Raw genomic sequence first — 22,363 nt, forward strand, 5'->3', positions numbered from 1 at the left:
GTAAGGCGTAGTCGTTTTACGACGACAGTTTCGAACTAGATTAATGAAACAGGTTGAATAATTTCTTTAATCTAGTACGAAACTGTCGTTGTCGTAAAACGACTACGCCTTACATGATAAGGCTGAATATTGAGCTTGACCTGACAGATTTGCAAAAAAAAAAAAATTATTTGTTAAAATTTCCAACAAAAAAAAAGTTTCCCATTCTTTTAGAATTTTTAAGTATTTTTATGTATATATCTGTATATATCTGAACAAAAAAAAATATATTCATATTCAATAAAATTGTAAATTTTCTATTATAAAAATGCATTAAAATTGCATTATAATTGTTTATTTAAATATTTTGTTACAACTTAATAAAATGTTGATTGATATTACTTAAAATAAAGGTATATTTGAAAGAAAAATAATTTCATTTAGTTATTTTTAGCTTTTTTGGGCTTGAAAACACTATTGCCATTTTCAGCTGGACGTTTGAAGCCCTTCTTTTGGAAATTCTTGGGTATTTTGGACTTCATTACAGCCTTCTTGCGTATAGAATGGGGCTCGACAAAAATCATTTGTTTCTTGATAAAGCTCTCATTGAATAAGAATGATTTACAATAAGCATCGGAGTCTACAAAACGTATGATAGCGTAACCGCCTTTATGAACGATGTTTGTGATTTCACCGGCTCTAGAGAAACATTTTGTCAAATCTTCTTCAGTGCACTCTGTAGGAAAATAAAAAATAATTATTAATTACAAATATTATTAAAGTTTGGGGGTTGATACAAAACATACCTTTAGGTAAATTAGAAATATAAATGGCAGTTTTCTTATTGAATGGATTGTATAATTCCGATTCCAATTCAATGCCTTGCTCAGTTTTACCATTCAGTTTGAGGGCCTTTTGTGCCGCTTGTTCGGTTTTGTAGGTTATGAAAGCCAAAACATTCTTCTTGCAAACAATATCCATACTTTCAATTTCACCACATTTGGAGAAGATGGACTCGAGTTTAGCTACTTCAACACACTCAAAGCTTTGCTTATTCTTTACCATTACTGTAAGTTTTTCGTCGTACAGTTGTCCAACTTGAGTGGGGTTCTCATTATTTTCACACACTCCAATGTTAACATCATTTAATACTGAATTATGAAGTTTCAAGGCAGCTTCCTTGGAGGACGTATCGGTAAAGGTAACAAAGCCAAATGTGGTGTTAAATTTATTCACTAACTTGACACGTTCCATTTCACCACAACCTTCGAAATGTGCTCTAAGTTGATCCTCAGTAGTGCCAGCTTTAAGATAACGCACATAAACCGACCGTTCGCGACTTTCGTTGATTTTAGTTTTTTGCTTTTTGTCGCTACTCTTAGCATACTTGGTTACCCAAATTAGAGAATCAAGTACTTTGACTTTTTTGTTGGCCTCCAAGGCTGCTGTTGCAGCCTTTTCGGTTTTATAGGCAACATTAGCGACAGTACCGCCGGGAGTGGTAACAATATGTATTTGGTCAATTGCTCCGTATTTGGCAAAAGCTTCGACGACATCAACTTGTTTGCATTCTGGAAATAGTTCAAATTTTATAAAATATTAATCGAAGAACCACAGAGGGGAGTTTTTTCTATCCCAAGAACTTTCCATTTGGGAGCATTGCTTTATTTATTTTATTTTTAAAAGTGATATTGAAAACGTAGAAATGAAAATGTTGTCAAAACCCGATTTACTGGATCCACGGATTTATATATTTCAAGTTGTATGTAAATCTATTTCTTTTAGATGCTTGAGTATAGAAATTTAGTTTGAATTTCTAGTATTCAAGTTATGCTTTATATGCATTAAAACTAAGAGACAGATCATCCCTTAAGTACAATGGTTAAAGTTGAGGTATACATTTATATGAAATGGAAATTCTAACTTTTTAAAGATATCTCCCACAATAAAAAAGGAACGATTACACCAAAACAAACAGCAATAAGATGTTATACCTAGAATCTTAAAATTCTTTTTATAACTATTGTTAGATCATACAATTTAAGGTAATGCTAGAAAACTTAATTATTTCTTATCACTGATATTTATTACTGAAAAATATGCTTCAAACAAATAAATATGACCCACAAATGTATAAAATAAGCATTAATATTTTTGTAAAGAAACAAAAGAATTAAATATAGATCGCTCAATCGCCCAAGAACTATACAATAGATATAAACAGTTAAGTTTTAAAACAATAATTCTGTGATAGAAATGAATATATTAATCGCAAGATATAATCTTGTAGGTATAATTCAACCATGATTTTAATTTCATAATAAATTGGTGCGAAGATTGGTAACTGTTAAATTACTGAATCTTGAAGTAACAAACTTTTTTATAGATTGAAATTACAATGAAAATAAAAATAGGAGCGAAATATCATAAAGCAGTTTCTCGATATTGAAAGAAATTAATCGGCAATATTTGTTTGAAAAACACACAGCTTTTAAGGTATAATTCAACCATGATTTTAATTTCATAATTGGTGCGAAGAATGGTAACTGTTAAATTACAAAATCTTGAAGTAACAAACTTTTTTATATATTGAAATTACAATAAAAAGAAAAATAGGAACGAAAAGCGAAATATTATAAAGCAGTTTCTCGATATTGAAAGAAGTTAGTGGACAATATTTGTTTGAAAAACATACAACTTTTAATATTCAGACCAATGCATTAGTATAATATGCATTTTGAAATAAAATTAACAAAATATGCATTATTAATAAAATATGACCTAGGATTGAGAAAAAAACATGAAGTTATTTTGTAATCACTCCCACTCCCGCAACGATTTTTTCTCTAATTTCTATATTCAATGGATATTAAGATTCTAGAACTTTCTTAACATATTAATTAAATTATTTCCCTATTTCTTTGGTTACTTCATTTTTGTATTTATCCTCTCTTCCATGAATTTACAATATTTCGAAAAATATTTATGTATTTTCATTTCCGTTTTCTTTGGTTACTACATTTTAGTATTTATCCTATCTTCCGTGAATTTACCATATTTCGAAAAATATTTGTAATACCTATTTCCATTTCCGTTTTTTTTTTAGTTTATAAAATAAAATATTCAATAAAAGGACATTTCCTTTAACTATTTCATTGAATACCCAATATCGAAGCCATCTTGTCTCACATGTATTGATAAAATAAAATGGCTGTAAATGTGTTTTTTTTTATAGACTTACTTTTGGGTAATTTTGTAACATGAACAATTTTATTTGCTGGTACAGTTGAGGGGATTTCGCCAGTTTTTACTTTAGATGGTATAGTAGGTTCTTCTTCGCCAGCTTCTTCATCCTCATTGGCTTCATCAGCTTCCATTTCATCTTCGTCCTCTTCATTATTTTATAAATAAATAAAAATGTGTTTCTCATGTTAGTGACTGTATTAGTAAGCATTGATATAAAATGGAGTCAATGACTTTCCGGTGAAAGTTTATTACCTTCTTCATCCATGGCTTCCTCGTCTTGGTCTTCATTTTCTGCTTCTTCTTGTAGATCTTCTACCTCCTCTTCTTCTTCTTCCTCGGGAGTTTCTTCTACTTCAACAACTTTTTGTACTTTAGTATCCTTTTTGTTTGCCGGCTTTTTTGCCACAACTTTCGTTGCGGGAACTTCCTCTTCTTCTTCAGCGGCAGCATCTTCAACTACCTCCTCGGTTTTTTTGGAAGGTGGTGCTTTTTTCGTGGCTTTTGTTTGTTTTGCCGCCTTGGGAGATCCTTTAACTTGCTTTTGTTTCATTTTTGTTAAAAAATTATTTATAATTTATATAAACTACCGAAAAATATAGAATGCGGTAAAAAATGTGTATGTATAACCAAACAACACGTGCTGAATTGACAGTCTTAATCAGAGTTACCCAGTTACCAGGGATGGTAAATTGTTTTTTTTTTAATTTCTATCAACTATAAAGGGAAATAATTAAAGGTGGCAGCACTCGGAATTCCTGCGAATTTATTTGTTAATATAGGATATGGAGTTTGACATTCGCATGCGTTGTAAATTATTTTTTTTAAATAGGCACGATAAATTAGTTGTGATCTACATATAAATACGCACTGAACTATATAAATAAAACGTACTTTTTAGATTCTAAATTGATAATTTTTTCTCTTGACAGCCATTTTTAATTTTATTATAAACCCTGCCTTGAAACTGCAATAATTTGTTCACCAAACAATTTCTTGTCCGCACATGAATTTGTCTAGTGCGGGCAACTATTTTCGGTGATAAGTTTGTGTTAAAACAACGTTGTCAACAAAATTGTCCCCACAATTAATTGTGACATCAAATATCATTTGTACAAAAAAAGAACCGCAATTTTTAAAACAATACAAAGAAAACAATTAATATAAACGGGCAAAAGTTTTCTTCACACCGAAGAACATGAACAAAATTGAGTCCGTAATTCTGCCGACGTTTTGTTTTTGTGTGCACACAACTATGGCTCGTCAAGACGTCAAGGTATAAATTTTAGATATAGAATAATAATATAATTTCGATTTACAGAACATGAAGATGAAAAAGTCGATTTTTTGATTTTAAAAAGTCGACATTTCAAACTTTCGGTTGAAAAGGTCGATTTTGACTTTTTAAGCAAAAGGTCGTTTATCGAACAATAGAAACCTAATAAGTACAGGAAAGGCAAATAACCAATATTGCTCAAATAATACAATAGCTTTTGAAAGTAATTTATTACTCTGGAATAATGCAAATAATACCATTTAAACCTGTACACTCTTTCTGTCCCAGTTAAATTACAATATTTATCATAACAATAAATGACATTTGTTGTCAAGACAAAGTTGTCTTAGCAAAAGCCCTAACAATTTTGTCATAACGAAGCAGTAATACTAATAAATGGAGACTATACCTGATAATTTTTTATTTTGAAAACCATTTTGACGTTTATCATGATAAAAATTTATCAAGTATAGACAGGGGATAATGAATGTACAGTTGCTAACAAAATAATAGCAGTACCCCGAAATTTTGAAATATTTAAATTTGTTCAACAGTGTACTGTGTTTGACATACAAAAGAGTGTGGCCGTCGAATATATTAACTACAGCCTGAACATCCAAATAAAAACAGTTTAGACCCGCCAGTTCACTAAATATTGCGATATTTGCTTGCAAACCAGTCGGCATTCAGCGTACTCCAAACGAGTACCACTATGTATTTTTGTTAATAGTGGCTTTTTACTTGGACTTCGTTCTGTGAAGTTTGCATTTAGAAATCATCTCCTTACTGTCATATCAATAACTTCTAAATTTCATTCGGCTTTTATTTGCTTGACAGATTAAATGGATTGCATTTGATGATTCTGACGATATTTCGATCGTCCTGAGCTGCAGTTTTCCGTTTGCAGTTCCTATTTTCTATTTTTTCCTTATATTCAATAGCTTTTGATATATGGAAAAGATTTTCCTTATTTTTTTAACTTTAAAATTAATTTTCGCTAAGCAACGGTGCTATGTATTGCGCGACCCACTAAAACAGGAATTATATAAAAAGGAACAATATTCAACATTAAAAATACAATAAATTCAGCATATTTATCTAAATTTTACTTTAATCTTAAAAAATATTTGACTTCTTTAAAAAAAAATAAAAAAAATTAATTCAATAATCCGGCACTGCTATTTCAATGTTAATAAAAAAATACATATTGTCATATATAAGAGCCTTTATTTCCGAAGTTATCATTATTTTTACAAAAAGATTACGGAAAAATCTATGAAAGTTTCCTCAAGAAACCATAGGTCTAAAATCAAATCCTATCTTGCGCATTTCGTCTTTTATCCAATGATATTTCAGTATTAAAATAAATTAATACTGAAATATCATTGGATAAAAGACGAAATCGCAAGATAGGATTTGAATTTAGACTTATGGTTTCTTCGGGAAACTTTCGTAGAATTTTCCGTAGAAAGCGTTTCTGCTATACGATTTTTCGTGAAAAAAATCCACTCACCCTAAAAATCCATTAGACCCTGGGTCAAATTAAAATCAGTTATTGCGAAATAATTCAATAGAATTTGACCGTTGAGAACATATATTTCAAACTTATGTTACGTGGAGATGGGGGTTCAATTCTGCGTTTTTTAGCATTAACGAAACAAATTGGAAAAAAATCGCTATTTTTACCATATCGCAATGTTGCCAGAATATTACAAATGATGACGTTTTCTCAGTATACATAAAAAATTTGGTAATCGACTAAAAAAGTGACGTTTAGTTTGTCATTTTTATAACACAAGACGAATACGCAGTTTTCCTACTGGAAAGAATTTAATTACTTGTTCAATTTTTTTTTATACGAAAACTTCCACAAAAAATCTAAGCAAAAAAGAAAAAAATATATATGAAAATGAAAACAACAAAATAAAAGTTAAATGAATGTTAATGAAATTGTAAAAAGAAATGAATTGTTAATAGTTTATGCAAAAGTAACGAAAGTTTTGGTAAACAAGTAATTAAATGAAAAAATATTGAGACGGAAAGAAAAAATCAAAGAGTTACCGGCCCACAAAAATTAGCAAAGAATTTTAGAGGAAAATTATTTAATTGAAACAAAATTGTAACGTTCATTGAATTTGTTCAACAACCAGCTAAAATATCGGCAACATAATGAATAATCTAAGCACCAATAATGGAGGCGGTGGTGGTGGTGGCAATAGCAGCAGTAATAGTGCTAACAATGGTACTGGTATACGCCCTTCTTCGGCCAATGACGAGTCTGGTGGTGGCGGTGCTGCAGGTGGAGATACAGATGCCAGCTCCAGGCGCCAGGCCACTAGGGTTTTTAAGAAAAGCTCCTCGAACGGTAAAATTACCGTGTATCTGGGGAAACGTGATTTCGTGGACCACAGCACTCATGTTGATCCCATCGATGGTGTGGTTTTTATAGATCCGGAATATGTAAAGGATCGCAAAGTATTTGGCCAGGTTTTGGCCGCCTTCAGATATGGTCGTGAGGATTTAGACGTATTGGGTTTGACGTTTCGCAAGGATTTGTATTTGGCCCATGAACAAATCTATCCGCAAACGCAAACTGAAAGGCCCCTGACAAGGCTACAGGAAAGGCTGATAAAAAAGTTGGGTCCCAATGCATATCCATTTTACTTTGAAGTTCCTCCCTACTGTCCAGCATCAGTGTCACTACAACCTGCCCCAGGCGATACTGGCAAATCCTGTGGCGTAGATTATGAATTAAAAGCCTTCGTTGGTAAGTAATAATGAATTGAATGTCACTTTTAGTTTTATTTCTAATTGTATTTTCTCCAAATGATCAAGGCCATTGTTTAAAAAAACAAAATGTCATAAGATCAACTAACCAAAGTTGGGGTTTGAAAATTGTACTGGAAAAAATACACGTTAATTAATCAATCAACACCGTATTTTTTTAATTGTATTTTATGTTCAATTCTTGTTGCCCCAATCTAAAATACAAACTAGTGTGTATAAATGTGTCATCATCGTTCGTGTTCCTCTTGAATAGAGGCAGCATCAAATTCATTCCCCTTGTCCATATACATGTATTTATCTCATGAAATTTTTTTTTATAGTTGTGTTTTTTTTTTTTGTAAAAACAAAAAAGTTTATAAATTTAACAAAGCGCGCCCATAACATAATTTTTGTTATTTGTAGTTTTTGGTATTTTTTTTTGTTCATTCCAAATATGCGCTTACTCATTACGATCAACATGTAGCTTGGTTTAAGAATGTCAGTATGTTTTTGTGTGTGTTTATAGGATTCGTATATGTGTACATATGTTGACGCAGCAATATCTGTTTGTATTGGGTTGGAGGAATAAACTTTTTCGGCCTTTATTGCTACAAGAAAAGTTCTATTTAGAATTAGCTGAGTTCGAACATATAAATTGAAATTAAATTCTAATTGGAATTTTCGAACATTTTTTGTGAAATAGGTTTTCTGAGACATTATAAAGGTATAACGATAAATGTATAACGATCCCGAATATATATATATATACTTTATGAGACTGAAAATGAAAAACGCTTTTTAAAGTTTATTAAATTTTGAGTTGAATTTATTTAAAAAATCGGTATTATTAACATGACGGAAAAGTATGTCGCGTGACAAATCACACTAAAGGTTGTAAAACAAAAACAAATGCAAACGTTTCAAAAAGACATCTTCCAATTGTTGCTTTAGTTCAGCCAGATTTTTTAATTCAATTGTGTACGAATGTCACGTTCGCGATAATTGAAGTGTCCATATCCGAATTATCTATATAAACTGCATTGCAGTCAATAGTCTGACTCACATATTTAAATCAACTTCCTTATCTATAAGGATCTAAAGTATATTTACGAAATGACAAACATGCATACACTTACCTACATATATAATTATCACCATGGTGAAGATTATAATAATAGTTTGCTATTATGAATCACTTTCTGTTAATACTGTAAACCGCAAAAAATCCCGCTTCGCTTTACAAACGTTTCCAAGAATGAAATTAATTATTTGTTTTTTTCTTTTTAAATATAAAAATGAAAGTGCTTTTTCTCTCAACCATTACAATATTCATTCGTTAATTGTACAATCCTGACTAAATAAACTATTGTTGCTTATTTTTCATTATTATAGTTCTATTATTGTTTTAAGACTTAATTGCTTTCTCAATGAATTGTTATTATTGTATTTGTTTGAAAATTTATGATTTGCAATGTACCAATTAACAAAAGAAAAACCTATTTATCATAATAAAAACAACAACGATTCACATTTATGGTCATCTATACCAGTGCTAGAGCTTTAGGTCTGAATCATAAATCATTTCGCAGTTAATACGCGTTAAAATGTATTAACAACATTTTAACACGTTTCCATTTAGTTCACAGCTTTAAAATAATATTATTGTTTAATTTTAAAATACGTCACTGGCATGTTTTTTTTGTATTATTTGTGTTTCCAGCGGGGTTTTCTATGACAAATATATTATTTATATTGTTTATTTTATTCGCTTTACTTAATTCATTTAAACATTTACAATCATCAATCACGAGGTTTTTGAACACATTCAAATGACTTGGAGGTTATTAAGGTCTTTTATTAAAATATGTTTATTTTTTTATAAATTAATTCATAAACTGATGTGTGAATCTAAACAGTTTTCCAATTGCGAATGCAATACAAAAGGATTAACAAATAAAACAATTTTTTTACACATTCATTGTGTACAGCTAGTATTTTCTTAGAATTTTATTTGTTTGGTATTTAAACGCAATACCACAGCAAATGTTTATTTAAATTAATTACAATAAAATACATATAATAATAACTTTTTTTATTACGTATCTAATTATCTGTTTACTGAAGTTATATGGTAGCAAATTTTACTTATTGTTGTACAAAATTTAGGCTCTTTGTAAATTTAGCTTTCAAATAATTACTTAAACTTTTTATCATGAATCTTTTATATAAAAAATATGTATGTTATATCTGTGTGTTGATAACTGATGTAAATATCATTTGTGCTTTGTCGTGTGGTCGAAAAACTATTTTTAAATGGAGATTATTTGCAATATCGTAACAAGTCTGCTGTTACCTAAATATCTCAACTGGTATAAAAAATACATCTATCGCTGAGTTGATGACCTTTGGAAGAGTGTAACTCAAGTCGATGCGAAATGGAAATACAATCAAATTGGAAAAAAAGTTGCAATTTTAATAAACTTTTTAATTTTTCCAACCCAAACATTTTTTTCAGAATTGTACTTAATTCATTTTTGTTTTAAATTTTCAATATTTTTTTTTTACAAAAAATATAAATATTATATTTATCTATTAAATAATTTTTTTGTACTTAAATAATTTTTTTACAAAAAAAAAAAAATTAAAATTATTTTAATTTTAAAAAAAATTATTATTTTATTTATGTTTTATTAATTATTTCCAAAATTATCTACTGAAAAAAAAAGTTTTTCCCAAAACTTTTATTTTTTCAATATTATTTTTAAACAAAAAAAAAAAAAAAATTGAATATTTTTTTCTAAAATTTAACTCAGTTTTGATTTTCAAATTCATTTTTCATCACAATTTTGAAAAATATTTCTTTTAATTAAAAAAATTAAAATTTTCAAAATGCTCTAAAATTCACCATATTTTTGAATAGTTGTACTGCCTCAACGAAATTCAGTAAACCACTTTATTACCATTGAAATTGATGGTGAAGAGTTTCCTAGTATTTATTGTAACAAGCTTAGCTTTGGTTTTAGTGATGAATTTTTCCCGCTTAAAATAATACTTAATGAGCTCAAGAAATTCACTATTTTCTATTTTCTCCTTAAGTCTTGCTGTAGTCTGCGATCAGTGGCTTTCAAACACAAACTAAATGACGCAGCTTGTTAAAATTTTGACACAAGTCGGCTTACAGTTGAGAGGCGGGAACTTTTAAGTGTCACGGACTTATTGACACGCCTTCGTATATTTTTTGTAAAATTATTCATTATTCTTTATCTGTGAGATCCTCAAAATCAATAACTATTTATTTCGAATTATTATCACCGATTTCTAATGAGAGCTTTGAATTTATTAATGCAAATTGAGCTTAGTTCACTAAAATCTTAATTCGGAATTAAAAAATGTAAAAAATTTCCATAAAACCATTTCTAAAATCGAATTCTATAGAATTATTCAAAGTCTTAATGAAAATTTAAATAGAATTCAGTCATCATTCTTAATTAAATTACATTTTTATTAACTCAAATTTTATACAAATTAAATTCCAAATTTAATTATTGATAAATTCGCTGAAATTTATAGTTGGGGGATAAGCTAGTTCCTATGCGGCAGTGATTTTATCTTTTCAATTAGTTTTTGTCTTATTTTTAATCATATACATGAATGTATTGAACAAATTTAAGTAATATTGATAGATTTGAATTTATTTATTTATGAATTAAAGATAAATTTAATCGTTCAATAAGGAATTCTATAAAAAACTAAACTTAAAACCCAATTTTAAGCCTTCAGACAAACTTTAAAGTAATAATACAATATTTCGCATTTTCTGCAATTTTCCATGATTTACACTAAGAACTTTCTATTGTTTGATTTGGAAAGCCATTAAGGAATAATAATTAATAATTTCAAAATTGCATACAAAAACTCGATTTACGATTTTTCCGATTTTCCGACTTTTCCGGAGGGATTTTCCAAAATTTTCTTCCGTAAAAACCTTCTCCTCGAAAATACGAACAACTGACAAACAATTTTACATTTTATGAATAACTATACATTTTTTACACCATTTTTATATATATAGATTAATTCTTAAATAAAAGAAATGAATTCAATACGTTTGGAGTACTATGGAATTAAGAACGAATTAATGTAATTGTAAAGAGTATTCATTTGATTTTGAAAATTCAATGAGGATTAAATTCGTTCGTACCTTTTTTTGAAAATTGTTATTTTACGCCTACAAATTTTTAATTTCTTTAATATTCTATACATATAGCAATGTATTTTACACATTAATTATTCTAAAAATTCGTGATATAAAATATATATTTTTTTGATACATAATATTCTCAAATTTCTAAATTTCCATTTATAAAAACGTGTTTCCTCAAGTTTTCACTTTATTACGCCATCAACAATTAAAATGTTGATTTTAAATCTGTATGTTGTTAAAATCATTGACGTATTTCAAACATTCTGTCTAATGTGTTTAATTATTAAATTAAAAGCAAGCAGATTTGTCTAAAAAAAATTAATGTTTGAAAATTGCATAGTTTTTTTTAGTGTTTGTTGATAATGGTCTGTCATATAACATATTGATTGATTGCTTATCATGGGTTTGATTTTAGATCGGAAAACAGAATATTAACTACAAGTTAAGAGTTTATTGTTAATGGAGTTTCGAATTAATTTCTGAGTTTCTGTGACAGGAGTATAATATATATCTATACTTTTTGTTTCAAACTTCCCTGATTTATAAAGTATAATCCAACTATGAAAACTAAAGTAAATATAGTATTCACTTTATTTATTAATTAAAAACCTTCATTCCAAAGTGCTGCCTATATTACTTTTTAACAAATTACTTAAAGTCTAATTGTCTTACCTAATAAATTATACATATGTATATTTTTTTTTATAATTTTGTTTATTTATAATGTATCTATTTAAATTGATGATCTTTACTTCATGTGTATACTACATACATGCATATATAAAATATGCATATATAGTATAGTATAGTAAGTTGTATTGTATATAAACATTTAATATTATTTATAACGCACTAGATATTTCATTAAATTGTTTATTTAATGCAATAATAAACTTTTCATTACAGTTTTGTTTACTAAATGGTTATTTAGTACATATTATACATATTTCTATATAATACATAAATATAAGTTTATTTATAGTGTACTACTACTCTTCATACTATAAATTTTATTTAACTTGTTGATCACTTGTTTTTGTTTTTAGCAAAAGTTAATGATTGATAACAATTATATGAAAACAAAGTTTAACTCATCATGCTTAAAAATAGTTTTAAACATGTGTAATTTATACCATAAAAGGATTTTTTGTTTTGTTTAGTTAAAAAACACTTGGTTTCAAAACCTGCAATGTGTTATTTTAACTACATTTTTTGTTTGTTTTTATATGGAATTCATACATTTGAATTTTAAGGTTTCTATTTAATTTTGGTTAAACAAATATTATAAAACCTTATAAAAAAATATTCATTGAACAACAGAAGTCTTTTTGCGATAAAACTGTTTTATTATCATATTTTTTTTTTTTTAATATTTTCCAAATTAAATATTGATTTTTTAAAATGTTAATGTAAAAATACATATGTATGAATATGTATGTATTTATGTATACAAATGTATCTACATATGTATATATTTGCTGTCGTAGGTAAATTTATTAGGTGGGTAAACAATCTTACGTTGTTGTTTTTAAAATACATAATTGGGAAACAAAAGTTTTAACTTCTTTGCAACTATCTACTACATTCGAAGATTTTATTGGAATAGAAGGAAGCTTTTACAAGTTATACTCGAGATATTTTGGCCCACAGGAGTTATTCTACGATTTAAAGTTTCCTAACTTTTTGTTAAAATCAGTTTTGGATACCAAAATCTGCTTTCGATATCGATAATGGAATTAATTCCATATATTACGATATTTTTTGGAAACTAAAGTGGAATTATTTTGCATTTCAAATACTTAATTTTTGTTTTGACAAGACTGTTAGTCAATTTATTATACCCTACACCACCATAGTGGTGGGGATATATTGGGTTAGTGCTGATTTTTGTGCCAACAACACCCACCTTAAAGTATACCAAATGCTCAGGATTACTTTCTGAGTCGTTTAAGCGATGTCCGTCCGGGCAACCTTGTAATCAAACTACAAGTCGCAATTTTAAAGATATTTCAATGAAATTTGGTACAAGCTCTTCTATTTCTCCTAGCCCCCATACGATTGCCCTACCTGAAAATAGTTAAGCTCTCATAAATACCTTGGTTATATAGACATAGAAACCAATTTCTGCACAAAGCCGAACTCGCACCACAAAATTTTGTGACGGTCAGTCCACAATTAGTCATAGCTCCCATATAAGGCCAACATCCAATAATAACTTTAACTATCATAAATCCCTTAAAAGTGTTGGTAATTAAATTCAACAAAAATAAGTTATTTATCCAAAACAATAACCGTCTTCGACAAATCCTATTTTATTGTCCAAGTCTGAAGGTAATTTAAATTAAAAAAAATTCTAGAATTTTTCACAGGATAGATTTGATTTTCATATTAGAAAGTTGTCCTTAATAAAAAAATGCGAAATATTCCTTATTGAAGTAAATTTTTACAATTTATATTGCTTGTTTTTAAAAAGTAATGCACACACCTATTTTATTCTCCACATGTGTATATACAAAAGTCATGTCACCAAATGTTGTAGTGATCGGTCCATAATTAATCATAGCTACCATACAAGGACCACTTCCGAAAATTATTTTAACGAGTATAGATTTCTTAAAAATGTTGGTATTCAAATAAAATTCAACACATATAAGTTTCATATATACAGAAAACATTCCACCAAATTTTATGGTTCATAATTAGTCATAGCTCCCAGCTCGGTGTAGGGTATCATATGGTCGGGCTTGACCGACTATACTTTCTTACTTGTTTTTACGTTACATTGGTTTTTAATACCTCAATATAGTGTAATTTTATTCAAGCAATAAAAATTAACACATACTAACTTTTTATCTATGTTGTCGGGTGCCAACTCCATTCTAGCAGCTATATGACGAGTTAATAACTTTTAATTTATTGCAAACTACCCTTCAAATGTATACACCATTTCCAATTGTATTTCAGAAGTCTCTATATTTATATTTCTGAAATACAACTGGAAATTTCAGAAATACAATTGGATAATTCTGAAGTACAAATGAAAACTTCTGAAATAAAATTAGAAACATCTGAAATACAACTAGAAATGGTGTATTATAAATACTGCTCAAAAACACAATATTTGAAATAGTGATTTATTACATTTATATAAATTGTGAAGTATATAAATCATTGGAAATTTATGAATATTATGAATGAGCTAAACAGATGATTGTTTTAAATCACACCGTGTTGTAAACTATTCTCGCCAACCCTGAAAACGTATTGAATTTAGTAAAAATGCTACAGTTTACAAGAACACACCAACAATATATATATATGGAACTGTGATTTATTAAATTTAAGCAAATTTTGAGTAAACATCATCGCAAAGCGGCCTAGCAATTATGCAAGACCTAAACAGCTGAGTACTTTGATGGCTGAAACCTACAGAAAGTTTAGCAAATATGCTAATGTTTGCAAGACCATAATAATAAACTACGAGGGTATGTCAATAAGTCCGCTACTTTTTCAATTTCCGGCTCGTAACTGAAAGGGCAACACTGCTCCTGTCAACAGGCATCTGTCAGTTCCTGTCAAAAATTCAACAAGCTGCGTCATTTAGTTTGTGTTTGACAGCCATTGATAGCAGACTACCTCGTGACTTGAGGAGAAATTGGAAAAAATTGAATTTGGTGTGGTCATTAAGCATTATTTTTTGCGGAAATAAACCATCACTGAAATAAAGGCTAAGCTTAATAAATACTAATGGAACTCTGTACCATCAATTTCAATGGTAAAAAAGTGAAATTCCTAACGTTCAGGAAACAATTGAAAAATTCACGATATGGTGTTCACTTGGGTATGAGAACAAGCTTTCCGCAAGATGGCTGCCGCATTTGCTCGCAATCGGGCGCACAAAAGGGTACACACATGTGCAGTTACCATGGCAAAAATCCATGAATTATGCTTATAAACATAAGAAGTTTTCTTAATATATTTTACCCTTTTATGTTTTACAGTGCTCCAGCCTGGGCCACTTCTGCTAAATGTCATATTAAAAAACTTCAAATAAACCAAATCAAACTACTCACTATATTATATAATCTTCCTTGGCACTATTCTATGCAACGACTCCACATAATTGAACTAATTCAGGATAAAATAAATAGATTAACACTAAATTTCAACAGAAGATGTCTTTTTTTTTACTTTTTTTTTTTGCAAAATCAAAAACTTTTTTGACCATTTTTCAAAATGGGCCCTTTATTCTCAAAAGAAAGCTTTGGCCTTTTCCTTGAACATCTTTTTGGTCGCTTAGTGGGATGCGAGTTGGATATCTATCAAATTAAATGTTTTGTAACTCAAAACATAATTTTTTTTTAAATTTTTCTTCAAAATCTAAAACTTTTTTTTTCAAAATGGACCTTAGGTCTTTTCATTTAAGACAATGCTCGGTGGTCAATTCCGGCCAAAAATCCATAACTTCTTTATTGCTTCATAAAAATGTTTGTATTTGTATTAAGAATAAAATAACCGATTGATCGATAAATATTTCGATGTTCAAATACAGGGTTTGGCCAAAAAACCATGGACGTTTTAAAAAGTATCGAACAAATTAGGTTATTCATGTAAATGCCTGAAATTTAGTCCAAAAATGAAGAATAGCATAAGTGATTGAAAAAAATGGTCGTACAAATTTCGGAATACATATACAGGGTTTAGCCAACGATCATGGACGTTTTGAAATTATCGGAAAAATTAGTTTATTCATGTAAATGCCTGAAATTTGGTGTACATTTAAGAACAACACACTTGATCCATCGCAAAAAATATTAGAAATTGCATACAGGGGTTGGCCAAATAAACATTGACGTTATAAAAGTATCGAAAAAAAGTATGTAATTTTTGTAAATGGCCTCAATTAGGTTTATAATTAAAAATAACATAAATGATCCATTGAAAAAATTTCGACATACAAATACACATGGTTTGGCCAAATCAGCATAGACATAAATAACTCTCAAAACTTACATAATTTTTGAAATTGACCAAAAAAATTTGTAAAATATGAAGGCACTGAAATCGTTCTGGTTATTGGAATGGCAGATAATTGCAGCTGAAATTTATAGTACTTACTCTTGATACTTTACAGTATTAGATGTAATTTACACTTAACCTCTAATAGCCCCTTTTAATTTGTTCTGGCCTTTCAAACTTTTTTTAATTTAGTTTCTATAGATTTAAAACTAGTTCCTAATCACTTCACTTTTATATAAAAAGAATGGTTAACTGCTAACTGTTTTATAAAAACATGTGCTAATTTGCAAAAAAACTTTAAAGAAAAAAGAACAGGCTACTTCTATTCAGAAGTAAAAAAATCACATTTTTCTACTATTAAAATGACAAGAAAAAAACCGTTGACTTTACAGCACTATAAATAACTATATAGTTACTTTACAGCCAAAATAATAATGACACTGTATATTCTGAAGTGTTAAGAAAAATTTATCATCAAAATTTTATAAAAATTAAAAAAACAAAAAAAAAAAACATTTTTGGCCGGAATTTACCACCAATGGTGCAATGGTTTTAAAAGTTTGTTCACTTGACATGAAAACATTAGGTTTGTTCATTTACTTTCCCAGTAAATACTTGCAACGAGGGAATAAAATCAAAATGTAGAAAATTACTCTCTTAAATTCTCAAAAATAGTAAAAAGTAAATGAACGCTTTTTACATTTTCTTCAATTTTATTCAAAATTTTTTTTGTTGACATTTTTCACAACAAAAATAAAATTGTAAATAAATAAAAAATAACACAAATATAAGCTGCTAACTATTACGAGTTCAAAATAGAACTTGTCAATACTCTGTTGCCGTATTATAGTTTGCAACGAGAGAACACTCTCTAAAATTTATACGCTCTTGATTTTTTCTCTACTTGCAAGTTTTTTGAGTTATTGAACGCTTTTCCAGTAACAATTGTTACTAACTAGTAACAACTTTTAGTTATTGAACAGAGCTATTATTAATATATTAATCCCCATTAACACGAATCCTGGTTATGCGTTAACTAATAGTTATACAGTCAGTTAAAATTATTTTTGTATGAAAACTGTCATTATAACTATTAGTTAACACATAACCAGACTTCGTGTTACTGGGGGTAAAAGAAATAAAAATAATCTAAACAAAATATCGTTAAATGCTATAAATTTCTATAAAGTAAATTAATATTTTTAAGAATGTTATCAACGTTTTTTAATTCAAGCTAAAGAAAACATATTTATTTAAAACCGTTTAAACGTCTTATAAACCCGGTTTGTCAAAAAACCGAAACCGCTCAAGTTTAGATAAATACAAAAACCGGTTGATAGGTTATCAGTTTCGATTTATTTATTTGTTTATTGAAATTCATATTAATATAATTCATAGTAATACGATTTTGGTTACTCTATTTATAATATTGAGCTTAGTTCATCTGTTTTAGGAAAAGATAAAGAAATGGATTATTGTACCCTCAAATATGCTAAGCTTCCAACATTTGTACATTGCCGTTTTGCTCTATTTTAATTAAATGTTTAATTGTCCCATAACTACTGTTACTGCTTCGAAAATTATCAACTAAGTTGCGCCCTAGTTTTTTTATATATCTTTTAATAATGTTAATGCCATTTGGTTAATTTTTTTTTCTTTCATTTTTTCAATTTAAAATTATTTGTTTCTTTTTTTTTTGGTATGGATATAGTACACATATACAAACGTACTTACATATTTATTCATGAATGTATGTTTGTTTGTACGTACTCGTGCATATTCATGAGCACATTTTTTCTGTATGTTTGAACAAAAGTACATACTGGTAGATACGTTTTTGTTTGTTTAATTTTTATAGACACTTGAGTTCATTTTTCCTCTAATTTATTTGTTTATTCTTTTTTTTTTCTTCTCTGTTGCCGTATTATTGTTATTATCTCATTGGTATTTTACTTTTTTTTTTTAATGTATGTATTTCCAAAGAAAATTTCTAAACTAAAAACAGGTGATGATAGGATGGATGTACGAATGTTTTGTTGCAAAAAATTTAAATAAAATGAAATTAACTTTGTTGCTTTTGAATTTAAATTAAAGTAAACAGTTTTTTTTTTGCCTGGCGGGGTGGCATTAAAATGGATTAATTTAATTATATTCAAAAAAATAGTACTTAAGAAAGTGTAAAATTTGTCTGCAGCAGGCTTTTAGTCAAAACAATTATGATTATGCAGAATTAAAGTTTAAATTTAGCATGACACTTTTAATAATATTGAGTTTAATTTATTGTATGATTAAATTGTTTGATATTTCTTATGGCGACCTTTAATGACTCTGTAGTTTGAAATTGTTGTTCTTCTGTTGTTGTATCCCCTTTGCTGCAGTTAGCAATAAAGATTAAATTATTTTTCTTGTACAATATGTATGAGAAACGTTTTACTATTCATAATCCTCCAAATAGGCTCATAAATGACAGATATATTGAAAAAACCATTAATAATTCGATTTACTTTGGGAAAATCTTGTTGTTCATGATTATGTAAAATTTGAACTTAGAACTTCTATAAAAGACAACACAATGCGAATTTAACAACTTCAAATTTTATTTGAGATTTGAATTTTCTTCAATTTCAATGTAATGATTCAATATATTTTATAAAGTTAAATTGCAGTGGATTGAATTAAATGTAAATTGAATGATTAAATAAGGAATTAATGAATAAATTCAAAACATTTGAAGAAATAAGGAATCAATGCCTTAACATGAATTAATTACTTCTAACATTTGTCCATAACTACAACTATTAAATTTCTATCTCCTTTAAATACCGTTATTACTAATCTTTCCTTACATTATTTTCTAGGCGAACAAATCGACGACAAGCCTCATAAACGCAATTCCGTTCGTTTGACAATACGCAAGGTGATGTACGCCCCCTCAAAGGTGGGCGAACAACCCTCAATCGAAGTGAGTAAAGAATTTATGATGAAACCAAATAAAATTCATTTGGAGGCCAGTCTTGACAAAGAGCTATATCATCATGGCGAAAAGATATCGATTAATGTGCACGTGGCCAACAATTCGAATCGAACGGTGAAGAAAATCAAAGTTTATGTGCGCCAGTTTGCCGACATTTGTCTATTTTCGACGGCCCAATATAAATCGGTGGTGGCCGAAACGGAATCCGAAGATGGTTGCCAAGTATTGCCAGGCTTTACACTCTCCAAGGTATTCGAGCTTTGTCCACTGCTGGCAAATAACAAGGACAAGTGGGGCTTAGCTTTGGACGGTCAATTAAAACACGAGGACACAAATCTGGCCTCCAGTACACTGATCACAAATCCAGCACAACGCGAAAGTCTAGGCATCATTGTACACTATAAAGTCAAAGTGAAATTGCTAATAAGTGGGCCGTTGTTGGGCGGTGACTTGGTAGCCGAATTGCCATTTACTCTTATGCATCCCAAGCCCGAAGAGGAGGAGAATCCCTTGCTAAGCGATAAATCACCACGACAAAGTATACGCGATAATCAATTGGTGGTGGTGGCCGCTGAAGATGCCAACTCAAATTCCACTACAGCTGGCGTCCAAGAGGTACCAACTACCACAAATCTCATACAACTGGATGACGATGATGCCCAAGACGATGATATTATATTTGAAGATTTTGCCCGTCTACGATTAAAAGGTGCTGAAACAGAAGCTTAAATGAAACAGAAACGGAAAACTGTTTATGATTTTCAGAAATGCCATTTTTTTTTAGATAAAACAAAACAGTAACAAAAGAGTAAAATTATTAAACTATTAAATTATCATCGATCGTTTGGATATTGTATTTAGCACATCATTTATAAAATAGTTTTCATATTTCTCAGTTTTTTTTTTCTATGTGTAAAATGTTTTAAACAAATTAAAGGTATTTTTGTTTTAATTTAATTTTCAAAAAAAAAAAAAAAACATTGTTTAGAAAGGGACGGTCTTGAGTTTCTATAAAGCAAAGTCAAATTTTATGAAAATGGGCAACAATTTCAAATGCATGTATATTTAGTTATTAAGTTAATTAATTATGTTTATAATAATTATAACAACAAAATCACAAAACAAAACAAAAACAATAATATTGATGATAAAAGATATTTAGCAATGTCTTTAATGTTAACGAAATTTATGACGACGATGATGAAGATTAAGAAACAGAAGATTATAATGATTAAAATGATTATGATAATGACCATAGTAGTATGTATGTCTTTATCTATGTATTTATGTTTATACTCTATATATATATATTATACAAAACAAAAACAAAAAAAAAGAAAGGAATAACTAAAACAATATATAAATATATATATATATATATTTTATGTGTCTATAGTATTTAAGTTTTATGTTATAATTTTACTTTTATCTCTAACTATTACTTTACTGTTTTTTTTTTGTTTGTTTTTCTTTTTTGTTTTATAAACATACATAAATTAATAATGTTATATTAAAATATATATTTGAAGCTAAACAGTAGGAATTGCAATAAAATCGGCTACTATAATTTTTTTTGGACAAAATTAAAACTGTAAAAACGGCAACATAATTGTAAATTTTAATTTATTTTACATTTTAATAAAATTACTACTTTTTATTACAGTTTAAATTTTATTACAAAGTTCAGAAAATGCTAGTAAAAATAACTTAAACTGGCGAGTTTTTTTTTTAAGTATTTCGATTCGAAAGTTAAGGTTATTGGAATTGAAAAAAAAAAACTTTTTTTGAGAGAGTTTATTTAAAAGTTTATTGCAATTCTTGCCTGTTGCTGCTGGTTTTTAAAACACAAACAAGCAAATATTTTATTCAAATTTTTTTTATGCACATTTATAGTCGAACACATACACTATGAACAAAAATTACACAAACACACACTTTTAAAAAATACATAAACTCACCAATACACTTTTAATACAACACTACATAAAACCCAAACAAATTCAAATGTTTTATTTTAATGATAGAAGAATTTCGAAAATTTAAAATATTCGAATATCAACTTAAAATTGAAAAAAAAAAATTCAAAGTATTTTGAGATTAGGATTCGAACATGAAAATGGTCCAGTTTTTTTTTCGAAATCGAATTTAAACACTGTAAAAACGGTATGAAATATCTTTATTTCCTTATAGAAAGAATAAATTTCGCTTCTTCAGAAAAAATAAAACGAAAATTTCTTTCGGAATGAAACCATTTTCAGTTTTCAAAGTGGAATTGATATTTCATTGTAATTATTTGTTTTTCTAAAATTTTTAATCAATTTCTGTATCAAAAATATCGCTTTTATTTCCGTAGGAATAAAAACTACGGAATTGAAACCATAGAGAACATGGAGCAGAAACTAGTAAAAAACTCAAACAAAAAAATTACTCAAAATATTCACACATACGAGTGTTGTTTTTGTTTTCACATAGTTTTTTCTACTAATGCATTCTCACCACTTAGGTTTCTGACAGCTGAGTTAGGTCTTTGACAGCAGAATTTCCGCTCTATGTCTATTCTCTATGATTGAAACCATTTCGAAAAAAATGAGTGACAGGCCTATATATTTTCTATTTCATAGAAAATATAAGTAAAAATCTCAATACACAAAATAACAGGAGGGTAGATCAATAAGTCCGCGACTTTTTTCTCCTGTCAACTCCTGACAAAATTTGTACAAGCCGTGTCATTTAGTTTGTGTTTGACAGCCATTGATGTGAATTTCGTCTGGTCATTATGCATTATTTTTTGCGAAAAGAAACCTTCACACACATATAGGCTAAGCTTGATAAATACTGTGGGAACTCTCCACCATCAACTTCAATGGTAAAATAGTGGTTTACTGAATTTCATTGTTTCGAT

General features: G+C 28.5%; 2 protein-coding genes across 2 annotated transcripts; one reads left to right on the top strand and one right to left on the bottom strand.

Annotated features, from left to right (window-relative positions):
- Positions 1-292: 292 nt before the first annotated feature.
- Positions 293-3,378, bottom strand: mod (modulo). Its single transcript, XM_065516401.1, has 3 exons — positions 3,221-3,378; positions 786-1,550; positions 293-715 (listed from the first exon to the last, which is right to left on the bottom strand). Exons 1-3 carry the CDS (start codon positions 3,354-3,356, stop codon positions 420-422), a joined length of 1,197 nt encoding a protein of 398 aa, XP_065372473.1. The 5' UTR covers positions 3,357-3,378; the 3' UTR covers positions 293-419.
- A 2,892-nt stretch (positions 3,379-6,270) lies between these two features.
- On the top strand, positions 6,271-21,460 carry krz (kurtz). The gene is made up of 2 exons (XM_065516402.1): positions 6,271-7,265; positions 19,346-21,460. The coding sequence occupies exons 1-2, from the start codon at positions 6,668-6,670 to the stop codon at positions 20,188-20,190; spliced, it is 1,443 nt and encodes a 480-aa protein (XP_065372474.1). The 5' UTR covers positions 6,271-6,667; the 3' UTR covers positions 20,191-21,460.
- Positions 21,461-22,363: the final 903 nt, after the last annotated feature.

The sequence above is a fragment of the Calliphora vicina genome, chromosome 1 (genome assembly GCF_958450345.1).
Source record: "Calliphora vicina chromosome 1, idCalVici1.1, whole genome shotgun sequence".
In the NCBI taxonomy this organism is placed as follows: Eukaryota; Metazoa; Arthropoda; class Insecta; order Diptera; family Calliphoridae; genus Calliphora; species Calliphora vicina.

Bases quoted from the DNA above. Each gene is read 5' to 3' on its own strand.
- mod (XM_065516401.1), bottom strand. From the start codon at position 3,356: ATGGAAGCTGATGAAGCCAATGAGGATGAAGAAGCTGGCGAAGAAGAA. The intron at 1,551-3,220 runs GTAAGTCTATAA...AACTATTTCCAG, and splicing joins TGTTACAAAATTACCCAAAA to AATGCAAACAAGTTGATGTC. The intron at 716-785 runs GTATGTTTTGTA...ATTTTCCTACAG, and splicing joins TATTTCTAATTTACCTAAAG to AGTGCACTGAAGAAGATTTG.
- krz (XM_065516402.1), top strand. From the start codon at position 6,668: ATGAATAATCTAAGCACCAATAATGGAGGCGGTGGTGGTGGTGGCAAT. The intron at 7,266-19,345 runs GTAAGTAATAAT...ATTATTTTCTAG, and splicing joins TGAATTAAAAGCCTTCGTTG to GCGAACAAATCGACGACAAG.